This window comes from Nothobranchius furzeri, chromosome 9 (genome assembly GCF_043380555.1).
Source record: "Nothobranchius furzeri strain GRZ-AD chromosome 9, NfurGRZ-RIMD1, whole genome shotgun sequence".
Taxonomy (NCBI): Eukaryota; Metazoa; Chordata; class Actinopteri; order Cyprinodontiformes; family Nothobranchiidae; genus Nothobranchius; species Nothobranchius furzeri.
The window spans coordinates 66,770,906-66,786,596 of record NC_091749.1 but is presented as its reverse complement, the minus strand read 5'-3'; the positions used below and the strand labels follow the sequence as shown (position 1 = coordinate 66,786,596).

Genomic DNA, 15,691 nt, shown 5'->3' with positions numbered 1-15,691 from the left:
CTGGGGACAAAGCCTCTTGGACAGGGGACAAAGTCTCTGGACAGGCTGGACCGGGGACAAAGCCTCTTGGACGGGCTGGACCGGAGACAAAGCCTCTTGGACGGGCTGGACTGGAGCCTTGTGGAAGGGCTGGACTGGAGCCTTGTGGAAGGGCTGGACCGGATACGGTGCGACCTCTGGAACCACCGCTGGAATTGGAACTGGACACGGTGCGACCTCCGGAACCACCGCTGGAATTGGAACTGGACACGGTGCGACCTCCGGAACCACCGCTGGAATTGGAACTGGACACAGAGCAACCTCCGGAACCACCGCTGAAACTGGACACGGAGCGACCTCCGGGACCACCGCTGGAACTGGACACGGAGCTACCTCCGGGACCACCGCTGGAACTGGACACGGTGCGACCTCCGGGACCACCGCGGGAACTGGACACGGTGCGACCTCCGGGACCACCGCGGGAACTGGACACGGTGCGACCTCCGGGACCACCGCGGGAACTGGACACGGTGCGACCTCCGGGACCACCGCTGGAACTGGACACGGTGCGACCTCCGGGACCACCGCTGGAACTGGAGACGGCATCGACCATGGGACTGGAAATGGTGGAGATGTCGGACTAGAGGGGACGTCGACCTCTGGACACGAAAGAGCGTCGACCTCTGGACACGAAAGAGCGTCGACCTCTGGACACGAAAGAGCGTCGATCTCTGGACACGAAAGAGCGTCGATCTCTGGACACGAAAGAGCGTCGACCTCTGGACACGAAAGAGCGTCGACCTCTGGACACGAAAGAGCGTCGACCTCTGGACTGGAGAGAGCGTCGACCTCTGGACTGGAGAGAGCGTCGACCTCTGGACTGGAGAGAGCGTCGACCTCTGGACTGGAGAGAGCGTCGACCTCTGGACTGGAGAGAGCGTCGACCTCTGGACTGGAGAGAGCGTCGACCTCTGGACTGGAAAGAGCGTCGACCTCTGGACTGGAAAGAGCGTCGACCTCTGGACTGGAGAGAGCATCGACCTCTGGACTGGAGTGGGGGCGTCGACTTCTGGCCTGGGGGCGTCGACGTCAACTTCTGGCCCAGGGGCGTCGACTTCCATCGACTACTGGTCCATCAGCTCCTGGACCGCTGGCTTCTGGGCCGCCGGCTTCTGGAGTGGAGGAGGAGTTGCTGCAGACAGGACCGCTTGGACAGGTTGGACTGGATGCGGCGCGACCTCCGGGACCACCGCTGGAACTGGCGCTGACTGGACTGGTGGCGCGGGACCTGGTGGAGCAGGTAACTGGAAAAGCAGGGAGGATAGATTGTCCAACTGGAACTCCTGGAGACTGAGGATCTGACGGAGTCGGTCCAGCTCAGCTCGGTGACCGGCGAGCTCTGTTGGATGGACTGCGAGCTCGGTCCTTTGGCCTGGAGACGAGAGAGCTGCCGACTGGACCGGAGGCGGGGCCGCTGGCTGGACAGAAACCCTCCCCTGGAGGACAGTGTGTCCAGCTGGAACTCCCGGAGGCTGACGAGCTGATGGATCCGGCCAAGCTCCGCCCGGAGACCGGCGAGCTCTGTCAGCTGGGCTGTAGGCGTGGTTCCTCCGCGTGCAGATGACGGAGGCGCTGATTGGACCGGAGACGGGACAGCTGATCCAACTGGAGGCGGGTCCAAGCCGGTGCACCGAGCCGGGGCAGCTGCAAGCTCGCGGCTCCGTCCGGGGACAAGGGGTGACGGTGGAGCCCGGCATCCTTCCAAACGCCGTGGGCCAACTCCGGGGGAGCACATAGCCAGTCTGGTGCCCACATAGCAGGAGCGGTCCGTCTGCGCCTCCCCGTCCAACTCTCCTTCCGGCTCCGAGAGGGTGGAGAGGATCGCTGAAGCCCGGGCTCGGCGGCGGCGTCCGCGGCGAGGCGATGCCGGAGGAAGAGGAGCCGGCCAGTGGTCCGTAGCTAAAAACTGGGGCAAGCACTCCCAAGGGAGAACCTCCCCACTGGATCCTTTACTGGGTTGCCTCATTCTGTCACAACGCGCTGGTGAGTGGAGCGGAGGTGAGGATCCAAACGCTGGGGAGGGATCAGGAAGGCAGACAAACTGGAAAATTTAAAAGGTTTTTAATGATCACAGGACACAGGACATGGAAACGATGAGGCAACAAGAGACACAGAACTGGAGGGGTTTAAATACAGGAGGACTGGGAGCTTGGGTGATTGGGAAACGAGAGGCAGGTGGGAGCAATCAACAGAGACATAGGCTGAACCAAATGGGGAGACAGGACAGGGTGTGACAGTTATCAGGAGAGGGAGAATGTTTAAGTAATTAGTAGTGTGCAAATGATGGCCCCCTCCATGATATATATATATACACACACACATATATATATATATATATATATATGTATATATATATGTATAATATATATGTATTTGCATTTCCTCAATAAATCAGCAACTTTAAAATTAGAGAACTGTGATACCAAAGGTCTCATGATAGCCCAGTAGTAAAGTTAAAATGGGAAGGGATGAGGAACAGAGATATTAAAATGAAACTGGTGATGAGTGATGAGAGCTGGAAGTTGCTGGATGAACTGAAACAATGCCATCATTCACTCCAGAGCAACGCCCATTTGCAACAGTCAAATGAGCTCCTCTTCTTCCTCTGGACAGTCAGCCACCTGTGCATGCTGCTGCAGCTCTGTTCCCACGGCTCTGCAGACAGGCAGGATGGCCATGAAGTCCGCTGGTGACCTGCAGATGGAGAAGGGAGCAGGAGGTGTGAAGGAGCTGGTGGTGAGGTGGTTTTCTGAGACCCAGGCACCGCTCATCCTGAAGAACGGAAACTTCCCCGACTGGTTCCAAGGCCTGGCTGGAAGAAAGTAAGGGCATCAAGCTGTGGGTCTACTGGAACAGCAGGGAGAACCCCATTCCTGATTTATATTGATGGCTGATTAGCAGGAGGATTTAAGCGGTGAAACATTTACAACATGCAGGACAGTGGCTTCTGAGGACTTTCTAAAATATGATCAGTGGATGAATTTAATTCTGCAGGCAGTCAGTATTCCATCCAGAGGATTGTTTGTTCTCTAGAACGTTAGAAAGGAACATCTGTTTTTGATGTATTTGTCAGTTTTCAGTTTAAACCATCTCAGATGAACAGACCAATAGGTTTTCACCCTGAGAGGTTGGGCTCGGGGTTTAATAATACTTTTGTCTGCTGATGCAGGTTTGTAATCGTTTCTGTGTTTTTACCAGTTTCAGAAGCTCAAGGCTGATTTTTTGTAACATCATTTATGAAAGTGATCACCCAGACTAGTTATCCTGCTCAAACTAAAAGTTGCAGAGCTTATTTTAAATCTGTACATTATGATCCTCAGGATTTTGACTCGTTTAAAATGAATTTACAAAAACAACAACTTGCATCACAGATTTTTTTTTATCAAAAACCTAGCCCACACGACCAGAACCTCCATTAGTCTTCTGTAGGACCTCAAAAGTGTCTCGTGGTTCTGGTCCACTCTTCTTCTGAAGCACCAGTGCATCTCAGTTAGTTTCAATTCAATTCAATTCAAAGATACTTTATTAATCCCAGAGGGAAATTAGAGTTTCAGTACACACAATTCAGAGATCAGACATTCATGGGCAAGACACATGACAAGAATTGGTGACTGGTCATTCACAACCCTGAGTCGCGCTACCTTAATAGAGATAAGAGGGTAACATGAGGAATTGGAGGAGGGGAAAAAAGGCACTTCATAACTACTCTCCCACCAGCTTTGCTCTGCAAAAAAAAAAAAAAAAAACACCTCAGACAGATAAGCAACAGACTTCAGACAACACAACATAGATACTCCGATAGGATGGCAAGGGGTGGGCTGGGATCCTGTTTCCCCAGCGAGAGCAGCCATGTATGGTGCTCAGCCACTGTAGCCACAGGTGGGAGGGAGTTCTCGGGAGGAGCGCAGAGCACATTGACTCCTGCAGGTTGATGACCTCACCAGGCTGAAGTCCACCAATCTGAAGGCGGGGGTGGGGGTGGGGGTGGGGTGGGGGTTCACATCATCTGTCTGCATTCCTTCGTGGGGGTTTGTTGTTAGCATCTCGAGGCTGCTCTGGCGTCAGATTCGGATAACAAGACTTTGTTTGGGTCAGGCTGAGATAATTTTCCTCTCTGCCTTCAGTCTTTACTGATCATTCCAGTCCTTCAGTGAAGCCAATCTAGTTTTTTAAAACTTGTCCATACCATCTGGTGACCCTCTCCGAGATGACATCCCTTTTGCGCACTAATACCGGTATCGCAGCTAGAACATTGTCCAGCTTACGATTCACCTCGAGTAACGTCCCAGTCTGTGAGGTCTCCACACGGATGGTGCTTTCCTTGGGTGCGGGCCGCCCTTCAATCGCTCCCGTCTTCCCAAATTTCCAGTAAACCAGATATCCTCCCACTCCAATCAGGAGAAATCCAGTGATCATCAGGCCAAATATCCACACGTCTTCGACGTCCTCAATGGACAGCTGGGAGAGGCATACGATCTTCCACTCCCTCCAGTAATCCAGCATATACCCCGCCAGGTGTGTCCACTTCGGGCAAGTGGGAGCCCCCTGCTCCGTTCTCATTGTTGAAAAAATCTTATCAATGGCGTTGAATGACCAATTCCTCAAATCCATAGTTAAAAATAGAGTTTTTCAGAAGAAATGCAGAGAAGCGCTCTGTGGGCAGACAGGACAAAGAGCCTTGGGAAAAAAAGATAAGGGAGTAAAAAGAGAAGCGTCTGTACTCAGCGAGTGCCAGGATAATTCTCACATCAGACTCTAGAACCTTCATCTAGAGGAGTTCCCGATGGACTCAGCAAGTTCTGTCGAGCAAGAACCAGCCCAAACCATCAGTCCATCACCACCGTGCAGACAGCTTAGATCAGCTGATTGTACTGCAGTGCATTATGGGTAAACACCTCCACCCCGATCTTCCAGAAATCTCAAAGTTTATAACCAACTGAGCTGCTGTTGTCCTGCCATGGCCTTTGACCTTTAAGCTGCTACCTGAGCCCTGCACAATCTGAGATGATACTCTTGCTTTCATTGCCACTTCTCTGACCTATGACTTTCAGATGACCTTTTTGGGTTGTTGTTTAAGATTTGTGTCCAGTTCATGAGACTTTGTTGGACCCGACCATCTCAAAACTCGATCCAACTCTCTGCCAGACAGCCGGGCTTCTGTGGACATGCTGTCCTTTGGTCTTGGTGATCATTTGACCTCTTTTGACCCTTTAACTTCAACAACAAGAACAAGAATATTTAAAAATGCTTTTCTTTATATTTTTCTTTATTTGGGGTAAAAATAGGAAGACCAAACATTGAAAAGTGAACGAGTGTTTGAAACCAGATGGGATAAATCCCACATGATCAGCCAACCTCTGACTGAAGCATCCACCCGTAGTTTTCAGGTCCAGGACCAGAAGGATGCTGCTCGTAGTTCATCTGCGATTGCATGAGTTCAGGAGGAGAACATCTCGGTTTCTGGGTCGGACTGAAGCTCTGATCCATTGAAACCAACGAGCCGCACCATCCGAGCTTCCGTTCTGACCGCACTAACATTTTTAGACCTAATTTGCCTGCAGATTTGTCTAAAAGCTTCCATCCAACTTTACTGCAGGGATGCAGAAGATCTCCTGAGAGATAAAGCTCTGGGCTGTTTTCTCATCCGCCTCAGTGATAAAACCATCGGCTACATCCTGTCCTACAGGTGAGACAAAACAAGTCCTTCAAACTGAATGCTCTTCTCACCCCCGTATGACTAATCTACCCCCCTCCCCCCCAGAGGTGAAGACAGATGTCGCCACTTTGTCATTTCCCAAAACCGCGAGGGACAGTTTGCTATTACTGGAGACAGTCAGCTGTTCAACAGCCTGAGCGAGCTGATCAATCACTACCGGTTCTGTCCCATCCAGCCCTTTGGAGAGGTCCTAACCTCCACCTGCAGCCAGGTGAGTCTCACAACTGATTTGATCCTGGAAGAACTCCAGGTTCTCAAAGTGTATTTTTTATTTTTTTTTCAAAGACGAGGCAGAATGTGACTCGCTCAATCCCAGGATGCAGCATTTTTTAAATAACAGAGAAAAGTTTAACTCCTACAAGTCAGATATTTGCTTCAAGTTCTGGTTTACCCCCCTTTGGAAACCTTCTGTGATCTGGTTTTTGTTGATTCCAGACCACCAAAGCAGAACCTTTTTATACTGGGTGTCTGTTTTCAGGAGGACACCGGTGACCTGTACGATGTGGTGAATGTCAAGAAGAACTCTGGGGTCAGCGTTCAGGCTCTGAGGACCATGTGGGACCAGAAGAAAGAGGACCAGACTAGTCCTGGTGGGAATCCAAGGATCCAGCAGCATCAGAGGGACTCTGTTCCTGCACTGCCACCGAAATCCAGAACCAAAAAACTGACAGAAACCATGTCTGTAGATACCACGTCTCTCTCACAGGTAAAACCCCGACAGGTTTAGTCTATTTCTAATAAAAATACACCTTCAAATGGAACAAGACCAGATCAGAACACGACCCATACTGATCAAAACCCAAAGCACAAGAATAAGAACCAGGGTTGTTTATCAATTCCAGCTCCTCTAAACCTGCAGAAACAACAAACACAAACAAGCCACAGGTCCAAATGATGAAATTGTCAAAGTATTGGAAACAGGAAACAAAAGCTATTTAACTAAAGGGAAGTTATTATGCTAAACTCACCTTTTGCATCCTTTTGTGCTGCTGTGTGAGTCTCTACTGCCTCTATAAGTACTATAAACATGTAAAAATCCTTCCATCCATTTTTGTCCGCAATGCGCACATAGGAAAATTTCTAACCACGCGGACGTTCGGACGTGGAAAAACATGGCGGACCAGCAAGAACTAGTATGGCAGAGGTTCGTAAAGACATTTGTATGATTCAGCTGTCAAAGATCACCGTGATCAACATGTTGTTAATAATTATTGGAGAGAAATAGCTCGCACTGTCGGAAAAGACGAGGACGCTGTTAAAAATGCTGGAATGCCATGCTGTAAACAACAGTAATTTCTACTTCTACTATGGTGTAGTGTTGGATGCATGCTGTAGAGCTCCATGCTGCCCCCTTCAGTTTGGGAGAATATTGGCTCACCGCAGAGACAAGCCGCATGAACCATAAACGCTGCGAGTTGTGAAGCGCATTCCATCTGCGAGCCGCATCACCAAGTGGAAAGTGAATGCATCAAGCATAAACCAAGCTTAGCACTTCTCAGACCTGCCGGGACTACAATGGAGCAAAATATTTCTTCTTCTTCTTTGACACAACAGGCACGCGAACCATCCCACACCGTGTTCCCACAGAACCACCAACAAAAACCCACCACCAGCTCACACCCCAGTGAAAACACACAACCCCACATGGAGGCTCACCCCATACTCACACTCCCACCCTCACCATCTACAACCACCACCAAGGGTGTCCCACAATCCACAGCAGACTCAGAACCCCCAACACCCCGCAAACACGTTGCCCCCACACCTCCTCGTGGGACATGTCAGAAAAACCCAACAAGGCCCCCACCACTGCTGTCACCTCACGAGCTACATTGGACTTGGACACTCCATTCTTCACCCTCCAAAAGGCCTCAACTAGAAATGCCAAAAACTTCCTCTTATCCCTCACAACCACCACACCTGCCCCCTCATCCCCACCACCAGTTGACAGCATGACAAGGCCCGGACGCACCACTATTCTGCACCCCCATACAACGCACTGCCTCAGCATACGACACCTTATGCTCAGCCTGAACCTTCCCCACCTCCACCACCGCCCTATATACCACACAGCCCATATACGCCGCTTGATGGTTCCCACCACAGTTACAACATCAGAACGGTAAATCGCAACTCTTGCCATCATGGTCACCCCCGCACCTCCGACAACGCACCCCCACCACACAGGCACCAGCCACATGACCATATCCCTGACACCTAAAACACATCAGAGGAGGTTCCTCATACACCTTCACCATGAAACTTAGGAAGCCCAACTGGACACGAGCAGGGAGCTCCACCGCGTCGAAAGTAATCAGCAGCGGAGTGGACCCACCTGCGTTAAACCCCAGACGCTGAACAGCCACCACCGCCGCCCCACTCAGGGAACCATACACCTCCGACTCAGAGACCTCGTTGGAAACACCGTACACCACACCCTTAATCATACAACCAGACCTCGACTCAGAAACCATCACGTCCACCCCCAGGAACTTCTCAAGCTGCAGTGCTTTTTGGCACAGGGACTTATTCCGTCACAGCCCACTGAACACCATGGTAGCATCTAGCACATCCCCTACCACGGCACTCAGCTCCCGGGACACCGCCAGCGGGTTAGAGGTGGCAAAACGTGCACCTCCTACCGCCCTGATTCGCATCACAAAGCCACCCTCCTCCAGCCTCTGTTGCTTCAGCTGCGCATCCCAGTCATCATCTGACACATCACTGCCGCTCCCACGGTCCCTCTTTGCCACCCCCACAGACTGAACCGGCCCTCCTGCCCTACTCGTCCCTTTCCTCCCCATTGCCCGCAACAACCGAGGCTGCTCCGAAGAGAAGCCGGGCCGCTGTCTTACCGGACCTGTACAGGCCATCAACCAACCACCCGAACAACCCTCGAAGTCAGCCCAAACTCCAGCTGCAGGATGATGTGGGTGAGGGGGTGGAGGGTCTGAGTTTGGAGTATCTGGCCTCATTAACACTCACTAACACCATATTAGAGCAGGCAGAGGGAGACTAGGGGTCTTAGCACACCTCTGTTGTCGCTTGGCTTCCTGGGGCTGGAGGCTAGGAAGGAGATCCGGCCATCCGGTTGGGGTCTGGGGTGGTGGGTTGCGTTGGGCGGGGGAGCCTGCTCATCAGCACCCCAGCAGAAAGGGTTGAACTCTGGGAACCTGTAATGGTTGTACCCCATGTGCAGCAGTACCGGGACCAGAGTGAATAGGGTGTGTATGGGGAGCATGAGTGGGTGTCCGTCGTGCATTTTTGTAAGTCTTTGGTTGTATGTGTATGTGTGAGCATGAGGGAGGGAGTGTGTGACTGTGTTTGTGTATGACTGTATATGTCAGGTGGGGCCTTTGACTCCTCCCTTCTCCTGGGACTTCTTTTGATGATATAGATCTTCTTCTCCCCTCTCCCTGCCACACCTGGTGTGGAGTGCGGTGCCTTGGTCTGCCTGGGTCGTGGCTCCCGGGTCAGGGAGTTTAAGATTTTTGGCATCTGCCTGACCAATCCCAGTGGCTGCCTGGTGGGGTCTGGGTCCCTGGGCTCTGCTGGGTCCCCAGCGGGGTGGTGGCCCCTGGGTCTCGGGTCGCTGGGTCCCGGGCTCAGCCGGCTAGGGGGTGGGAGGCTGAGGACGGGCCTGTGGGCTTGCCGCCGATATCTCCCGGGCCTCTGCCGGCTGCTGGTTGTGGTCCCCCGGGGCGATCCTCTGCGCCTCTCGAGGGGGGCGGGGGCTTTTCTGGTCGCAGTCTCCCTGGGGTTCCTGTGCTCTGGGGCAGCTCCTGGATCTTTGGGACTTGGAGCTCCCTCCGTCTCCTGCACATCTTTAGGAGGCAGATCTGTGGTCCCTCACACTCTCTACTGAACGCTCCTATAGAGAAATCTTACATAAACAAGTGCGTGTACACACACAGGTGCTCACATGGTGCTCTCATAAGTATAGACTTGGGCACATTAAACACAGGTCTTAAGACTATGGTGGGCACTTAATGCACTGTGATTTATTATCGTGTGATTGTTTTCTCTTAAACAATGTTGATTATAAATTTCTTCATCAAGTTGATGCAGTGATAGCTTGATCTTGTTGTATTGTTGTTGTGTCCCATTTTTTGTTTGTTTTTTGTGTATTTGTTTTTTTTTCTCTCTTTCTGCAGGTCTAGAAGCAGACTCTTGTTCATTATTGTTTATTTTTGTGGACCCCCCCCCCCTCCCCCCCAACTTTTGTCTCTTCCCTTCTCTTTCACCTCTTTCTCCGTGTCTGGTCGGAATTAAAAAGCATTCAAAAACAACAACAATAAAGTTTTAAGTATCAGGCGTGACATTAAAAGCAGACGCTTTGATGCTCCACCTGAGAGTAAATCTGTAAGGCTTGTCACCAGCATTCAGACATCAATTCTGTTTGCTTCACAGCCAGACAGGACACGGGGGAATAAATAAATAAATAAATAAATAAATAAACAAATAAATAAATAAACTGAATTTGTTTACCTAAATAAAGAATGGACCAGCCTAAATTACATTAGGCCAGACCATGACGGAAGAAGTTACACTTATTAAATGATCATTAAGATGTGAAATTCCATATAAAATTGAATTATCAATCTGATTGGTTTTTGAATATTTGATTTAATATTAACTAAGATTCTTTAGACTATTCAGGGAACACACACTTCATATTCATTTAGTCAGAATCAAGGATATAGATTATACGAATGAATTTAATTCTATATTTCTAAACTAATAATGACACAGAACAAATTATGATGAATGATGGATGGACAAGATTACAGACAATGAATGATGGAATGTAAGCTCAGATGTTTTGTAGCAAAACCTTATTAAATATCTGTGAGATCTTAACAGCAAACAGTCAACGTCACAGGGACGTGCAGATAATGTCTATATTGAGTCTGTTGGTCCAGACCGGGGGTCGGCAACCCGCGGCTCTGGAGCCGCATGCGGCTCTTCCATCCATCTGATGCGGCTCTCTGTGCTTGTAAAACAATGAATGGATATTTAAATAAAAAGCTTTATATTTTACTGCATTAATTTTACATCTGTAAGCTAATTCTAAATGTAAAGATTGTCTGCGTAAACCTGAACAGTTCCAACCCGGTCTTACTGTGAGACCGGGTTGATGCGTCACGCTTGTGCGTAATCATAGGTGCTTTCTGAGCTGAAGAGGATGTGAGATTCTGGGATTCTCCACAGACAGGCTCATGGATGTGACGCCACATTGGAGACAGGAACAAGCGCTATTCAGCCAAAGTTTCATAATCAGGGAACATTTTCTAAGTGACAAGTCTCTCTGAGAGACCGGGTTTGGAAAATGCTAGCTTCAGTCGGAGGAATCTTCCTGCATGCGCTCTGGTTCTGCGACGCGCTCCAAGCCCCTCTCCACATCTTCAGCTCGCTGTGCACCTTATGTACGCGCTGACAGTGAGCTGCGCTGAGCAGTGTCCAGCTCAGATCTTCAGAAAGAAATCTTTTCTTGAGTGATTTAGCTACATCAGTGATGTGCATAACGAATAAAATGTCAGTTCGTCTGCATGCGTCGGGGTAATTCTTTCTATTCTTTCTCCGTTAAAATAAACGGTCAAATATGGGAACTGTCCGGTCAACACAAGCCCTGCTTTTAACTGTTCTGTTTTCTTGTGAAAATTGTTGCAAAGAGATATAATTTAACTTGATTAACACCAGAGCCTGGCGCACTGCGCCGTTATCTCCGTCACTGTAAATGAGGGAAAAACAAAATGATCGGATCCTTTTCTGACCTTCCCCACCTACAAAGTTTAATTACAACAATCAAACGTGACAGAGCCTGGATTTGTATTCTGAACAGTCTAAACATGTTTTAAAAAGAAGCGTGTGACAAAAGTGGCACCTGCTCAGTAAAACCACCAATAGGGTGAAAAATATCAAAATATTGTCGGCAGAGACGGGCTACGACTTCTGGATCCACTTTATATAAATCGTTTTATTGATTATCTTCTTATGAAAGATAACTTTGACGTACACGAGCGACCGGTACTGGCTGCTGTCACCTGTTGTGATTGGTTAAAGCAGCTCTCTGCTGTCTGAGGGTAGGCCCCGCCCACAACGCCGCGGCTGCTGTGGCTCCCAGTGTTTTCTTTACTGTGGGAAACGGGTAATAATGGCTCTTTGATGGGAACAGGTTGCCGACCCCTGGTCCAGACTATGTCTGTAGGACATCCAAACCAGGTCTTTGCACATTGGGATGATGTCTGGGTTGTAAAATCAGTCCTACAGTATGGTTTAACAAGCCATTAGTTATTCATGAAAAAGCCATCCCACGACAGTGTGCAGACCTATGATACCCTTGTGTGTCGGCAGCTCTCTGCGGTCCGGAGGAGAGGAAGCCAGAGTGGTGATGTCACCGGATTGAGTGGCTCCTGGAATCTTAAAGAGTTGCAGCTCCCTTTGAATTCAAGTATCACATAAGATGCTACCAGGGTCTGCTAGTTAGATGTTCCACGTCTGATGGGTTGATGCGTCTGATGCCACTTTCAAGTGCAAAGAGGCTTTGACCTTGAGTCAAGAGAGAGGATGGTTCCAAGTGCTTTACTTACCCGGTCGGCCGAACCGGGAAGCTGGCTGAGAACTGACTAGTCCAGGAAGTGAACTTGTCATGAACAGAACTTGGTGGACCCGTGATGACACCAAACACAGTAAGACATTTTTAACAGTCTTTATTAGCCAGAAGCTAATAGGAGGTCTTACCGGAAAAAACTCAGGTAAGGGCAGAGTCGAAGGCAGGCGTGGGTAGAAACCAGATCGGAGCTAAGCAGGTACAGGGAGCAGGCTGGAGACGTGGTCGTAGACAGGCTAGGGTCGTGGTGGCAGGCAGAGTTCTTGGTGATGGTCAGGCGCGGAAACGAGGTCAAGGGACTGTGATCAGGCTGGAAGGAAGGCTGGAAGATTTAAATCAAATCAAATCTAATCAACTTTATAAAGTGCTTTCACATGCCCAAAGCAGACAAACAAAGCGCTGTACACCAATAAAAAACACAGCAATAAAACAGACATATATAACCATTAAAATACAATAAGAATTCCCAAGTACAGTTTTGCAGTCCATATCAGCCCTGTTTCCAGAATCAGATCCAGAAACATTCAAAGTGACGCTGCCCACCCAAACCCAACTTCAATGTCCAAACGCCATCGAGAACAAATGGGTTTTTAGTCGGCTTTTTAAGCTCTCAAGTGATTGGGCCTGCTTCATATCGGCTGGCAGCTCATTCCAGAGCCTTGGTCCTAGCACTGAGGAGGCACGGCTCCCACGAGACTTCAAGCTGTACCTGAGCACACTTACTAGTCTCTGGTCAGCTGACCTAAGGGAACGCACCGGGACATGCCGGTGGATGATGTCTGACAGGTATTTAGGTGCCCCCCCAGTTTAACGCCTTAAACACAAACAGGATTACCTTAAACCTGATGCGATGGGAGACAGGGAGCCAATGCAAGGCACGTAGGACTGGTGTAATATGTTCAGACCTCCTGGTACATGTTAACAACCGAGCTGCAGAGTTCTAAACTGCCTGGAGGCGTGCTATTGGAGCTTGCCCAAGCCCCGCATATAGCGAGTTGCAATAATCCAGCCTGCAGGTAACAAAGGCATGGATTACAGTTTCCAAATGGCTACGTGACAGAAATGGCTTAATCTTCATTATCTGCCAGAGATGAAAATAGCGAGATCTCACGATTCCATTTACTTGAGAATCAAATCTGAGCTCTGCGTCCATGTTTCCCATCATTCATTATTAGACATGTTATTAAAACACTTTGGATTTAAACATATTGTCCATTCAACAAAATATGATTATGAAAACTTGTAAACTTATGTAGTCATTGGAGCCAGGGAAGATAAACTTCATTCAACTCTTGTCGTGATTGGCGCTATATAAATAAACTTGAATTGAATTCAAAGAGGATAGATAAGAAGTCCTGCATCCTCTGCAGCCATGAGGACTCGTGACGTACATAGACTTCATGTCGGCACCACGGTGTCAGATAGACCTGTATGAAGAAGTTTGGTCTGTAAGTTAAAAGTTCATTTCTGGTCATTTAGATGAAATATTTGGCCATTTGGTACGCTGCAAAGAGCAAACATGAAAACGGCTCACTTTACCTAAACATCAGATACCTTTTAAAAATCTTCTATACCTGTGTTTCTGACCTGACCCTAATCCCCACGTTGTGTTCCAGGTTCTGCCTCCAGTACCAAAGAGGGGAATGCCTCCAGCCTTCAGCCTGAGTGGATCTCTGCCTGAAACGACACCACATCCTAGTGAAACCCAGTTTGAGTCCAACAAAGCTCAGAGACTCAGAACCAACCCAACTCAAAAGATCAATGGGGATTTGTTTAGACCTTTAGAATTGGAATGTCCCGATCTGACCCAGGTGGAGACCAGGAGCCAGTCTCTGCCTTACCTGGGCACCAAAGTGGAGGAGGAGGAGGCATACTCCAACCAGTTAAGCAGCCTCTCCCTTCAAGCACCTTCTTCTCCAAAAAGGGTCACCTGTCAAACCTACTCCCTCCACGCCCCCGAAGGAGATCTGAGAAGTTTCATGTCAGAGCAGCAGATCAGAAACCAGGACCAGCTGAGGTCTAACCCTCTGTACGAGCCCTCCAGGGTACCTGGAGAAAGTGCAGCTCAGCGGCGGGGTGTCATGTACGCTGAGGTTTCTAAGGGTTCAGCACCAACTACGCAGACAGAAGACACCTATGAGCTGGTCCCTGGAGAGGCCACTGAAGTCCAAAGCAACACCTACGAGTCTCTGGAGGACATGAAGACTAAGAAACCCAAAAGCACCTGGGGCAAAAATGTAAGATGCAACGTCATGTGCTGGTTTTTATTACAGAGAGTAAATAAATAATCTGACGTTTTTTTTTAAATAATTTTGTCTCTACAGAACATAAAATGGAGGAACTTCTTAAAGAAATAAATATATCTTGTGGAGTTTCTCAAGTTCGGGGCTTCCTCCTGACGTCAGGAGACTTCATTCAGAATCTCTAAGAGATGAAAATAAAAACAGGCCTCCTGGAGTGAGATTCATACCTGCATGATCAATTATGGGGTGAAAAGAGGGGGATACTGACCACCACAAATTACAGCAGGCCCAGAAAATCCTCCCTGTTATCTTATAGCAGGGGTGGTCCCGATAGCCAGCATGATTTAGTTGTTTCCCTGCTTCAACACACCTGGTTGTAATCAGCAGGTGATTAACAGGCTTTTACGGAGCCTGAGGAGCTTCTGAACAGGTGATTCAACCACTGAATTATGTAGAGTATAGAGGAACAACGAAAACATGGATACCGCCCTTTGGAGACCAGGATTGAGAACCAATGTCTTAGAAGATTAAACTCTTGTGGATCAAATGACATTATCCTACATGTTCACATGTATAGGCTATGCTGGGCTACTATAGTGAGCTTAATATCTGTATTGTTTATTTTGGGACTGAAGGACATGGGACACTAGCCCCAGAAGCCCTTCAACCCCTCCATCCTAGAAGTGTTGAGATTTAGTTATGCAAAATGGTAAATGGCCTGTGGCGCCTTCTAGGATTCTAAAACCCCCCAAGGCACTTTACAACGAACCAGCCATTCACCCATGCACACACACATTCACATGCTGGTGATGGTGAGCTACAATGTAGCCACAGCTGCCCTGCTACAGCGAGATGTGCAGGTCACTTTAACTAACTGAAGAGATAAACACTCAGGTTAGCATCATTTTTATACTTTATTCATAGCCTAATTATACTGTTATTAATGAATGTATTGATGCCTAAAAATAAATAACTTTTAAGTTTGAAATCACTTTATTTATTTGACACTTGGTGAGCATACAGTATTCTACATTTAATGAAAAAATAATGTATTTATGAGTTTTAAGGCCTCCAAATTAATGT

General features: G+C 48.7%; 1 protein-coding gene across 1 annotated transcript; it reads left to right on the top strand.

The window, feature by feature from the left end:
• The first annotated feature begins 2,300 nt into the window (after positions 1–2,300).
• On the top strand, positions 2,301–15,591 carry LOC107381537 (SH2 domain-containing protein 7). The gene is made up of 5 exons (XM_054731977.2): positions 2,301–2,861; positions 5,636–5,725; positions 5,801–5,966; positions 6,234–6,461; positions 13,982–15,591. Exons 1-5 carry the CDS (start codon positions 2,626–2,628, stop codon positions 14,651–14,653), a joined length of 1,392 nt encoding a protein of 463 aa, XP_054587952.1. The 5' UTR covers positions 2,301–2,625; the 3' UTR covers positions 14,654–15,591.
• The last annotated feature ends 100 nt before the right edge of the window (positions 15,592–15,691 follow it).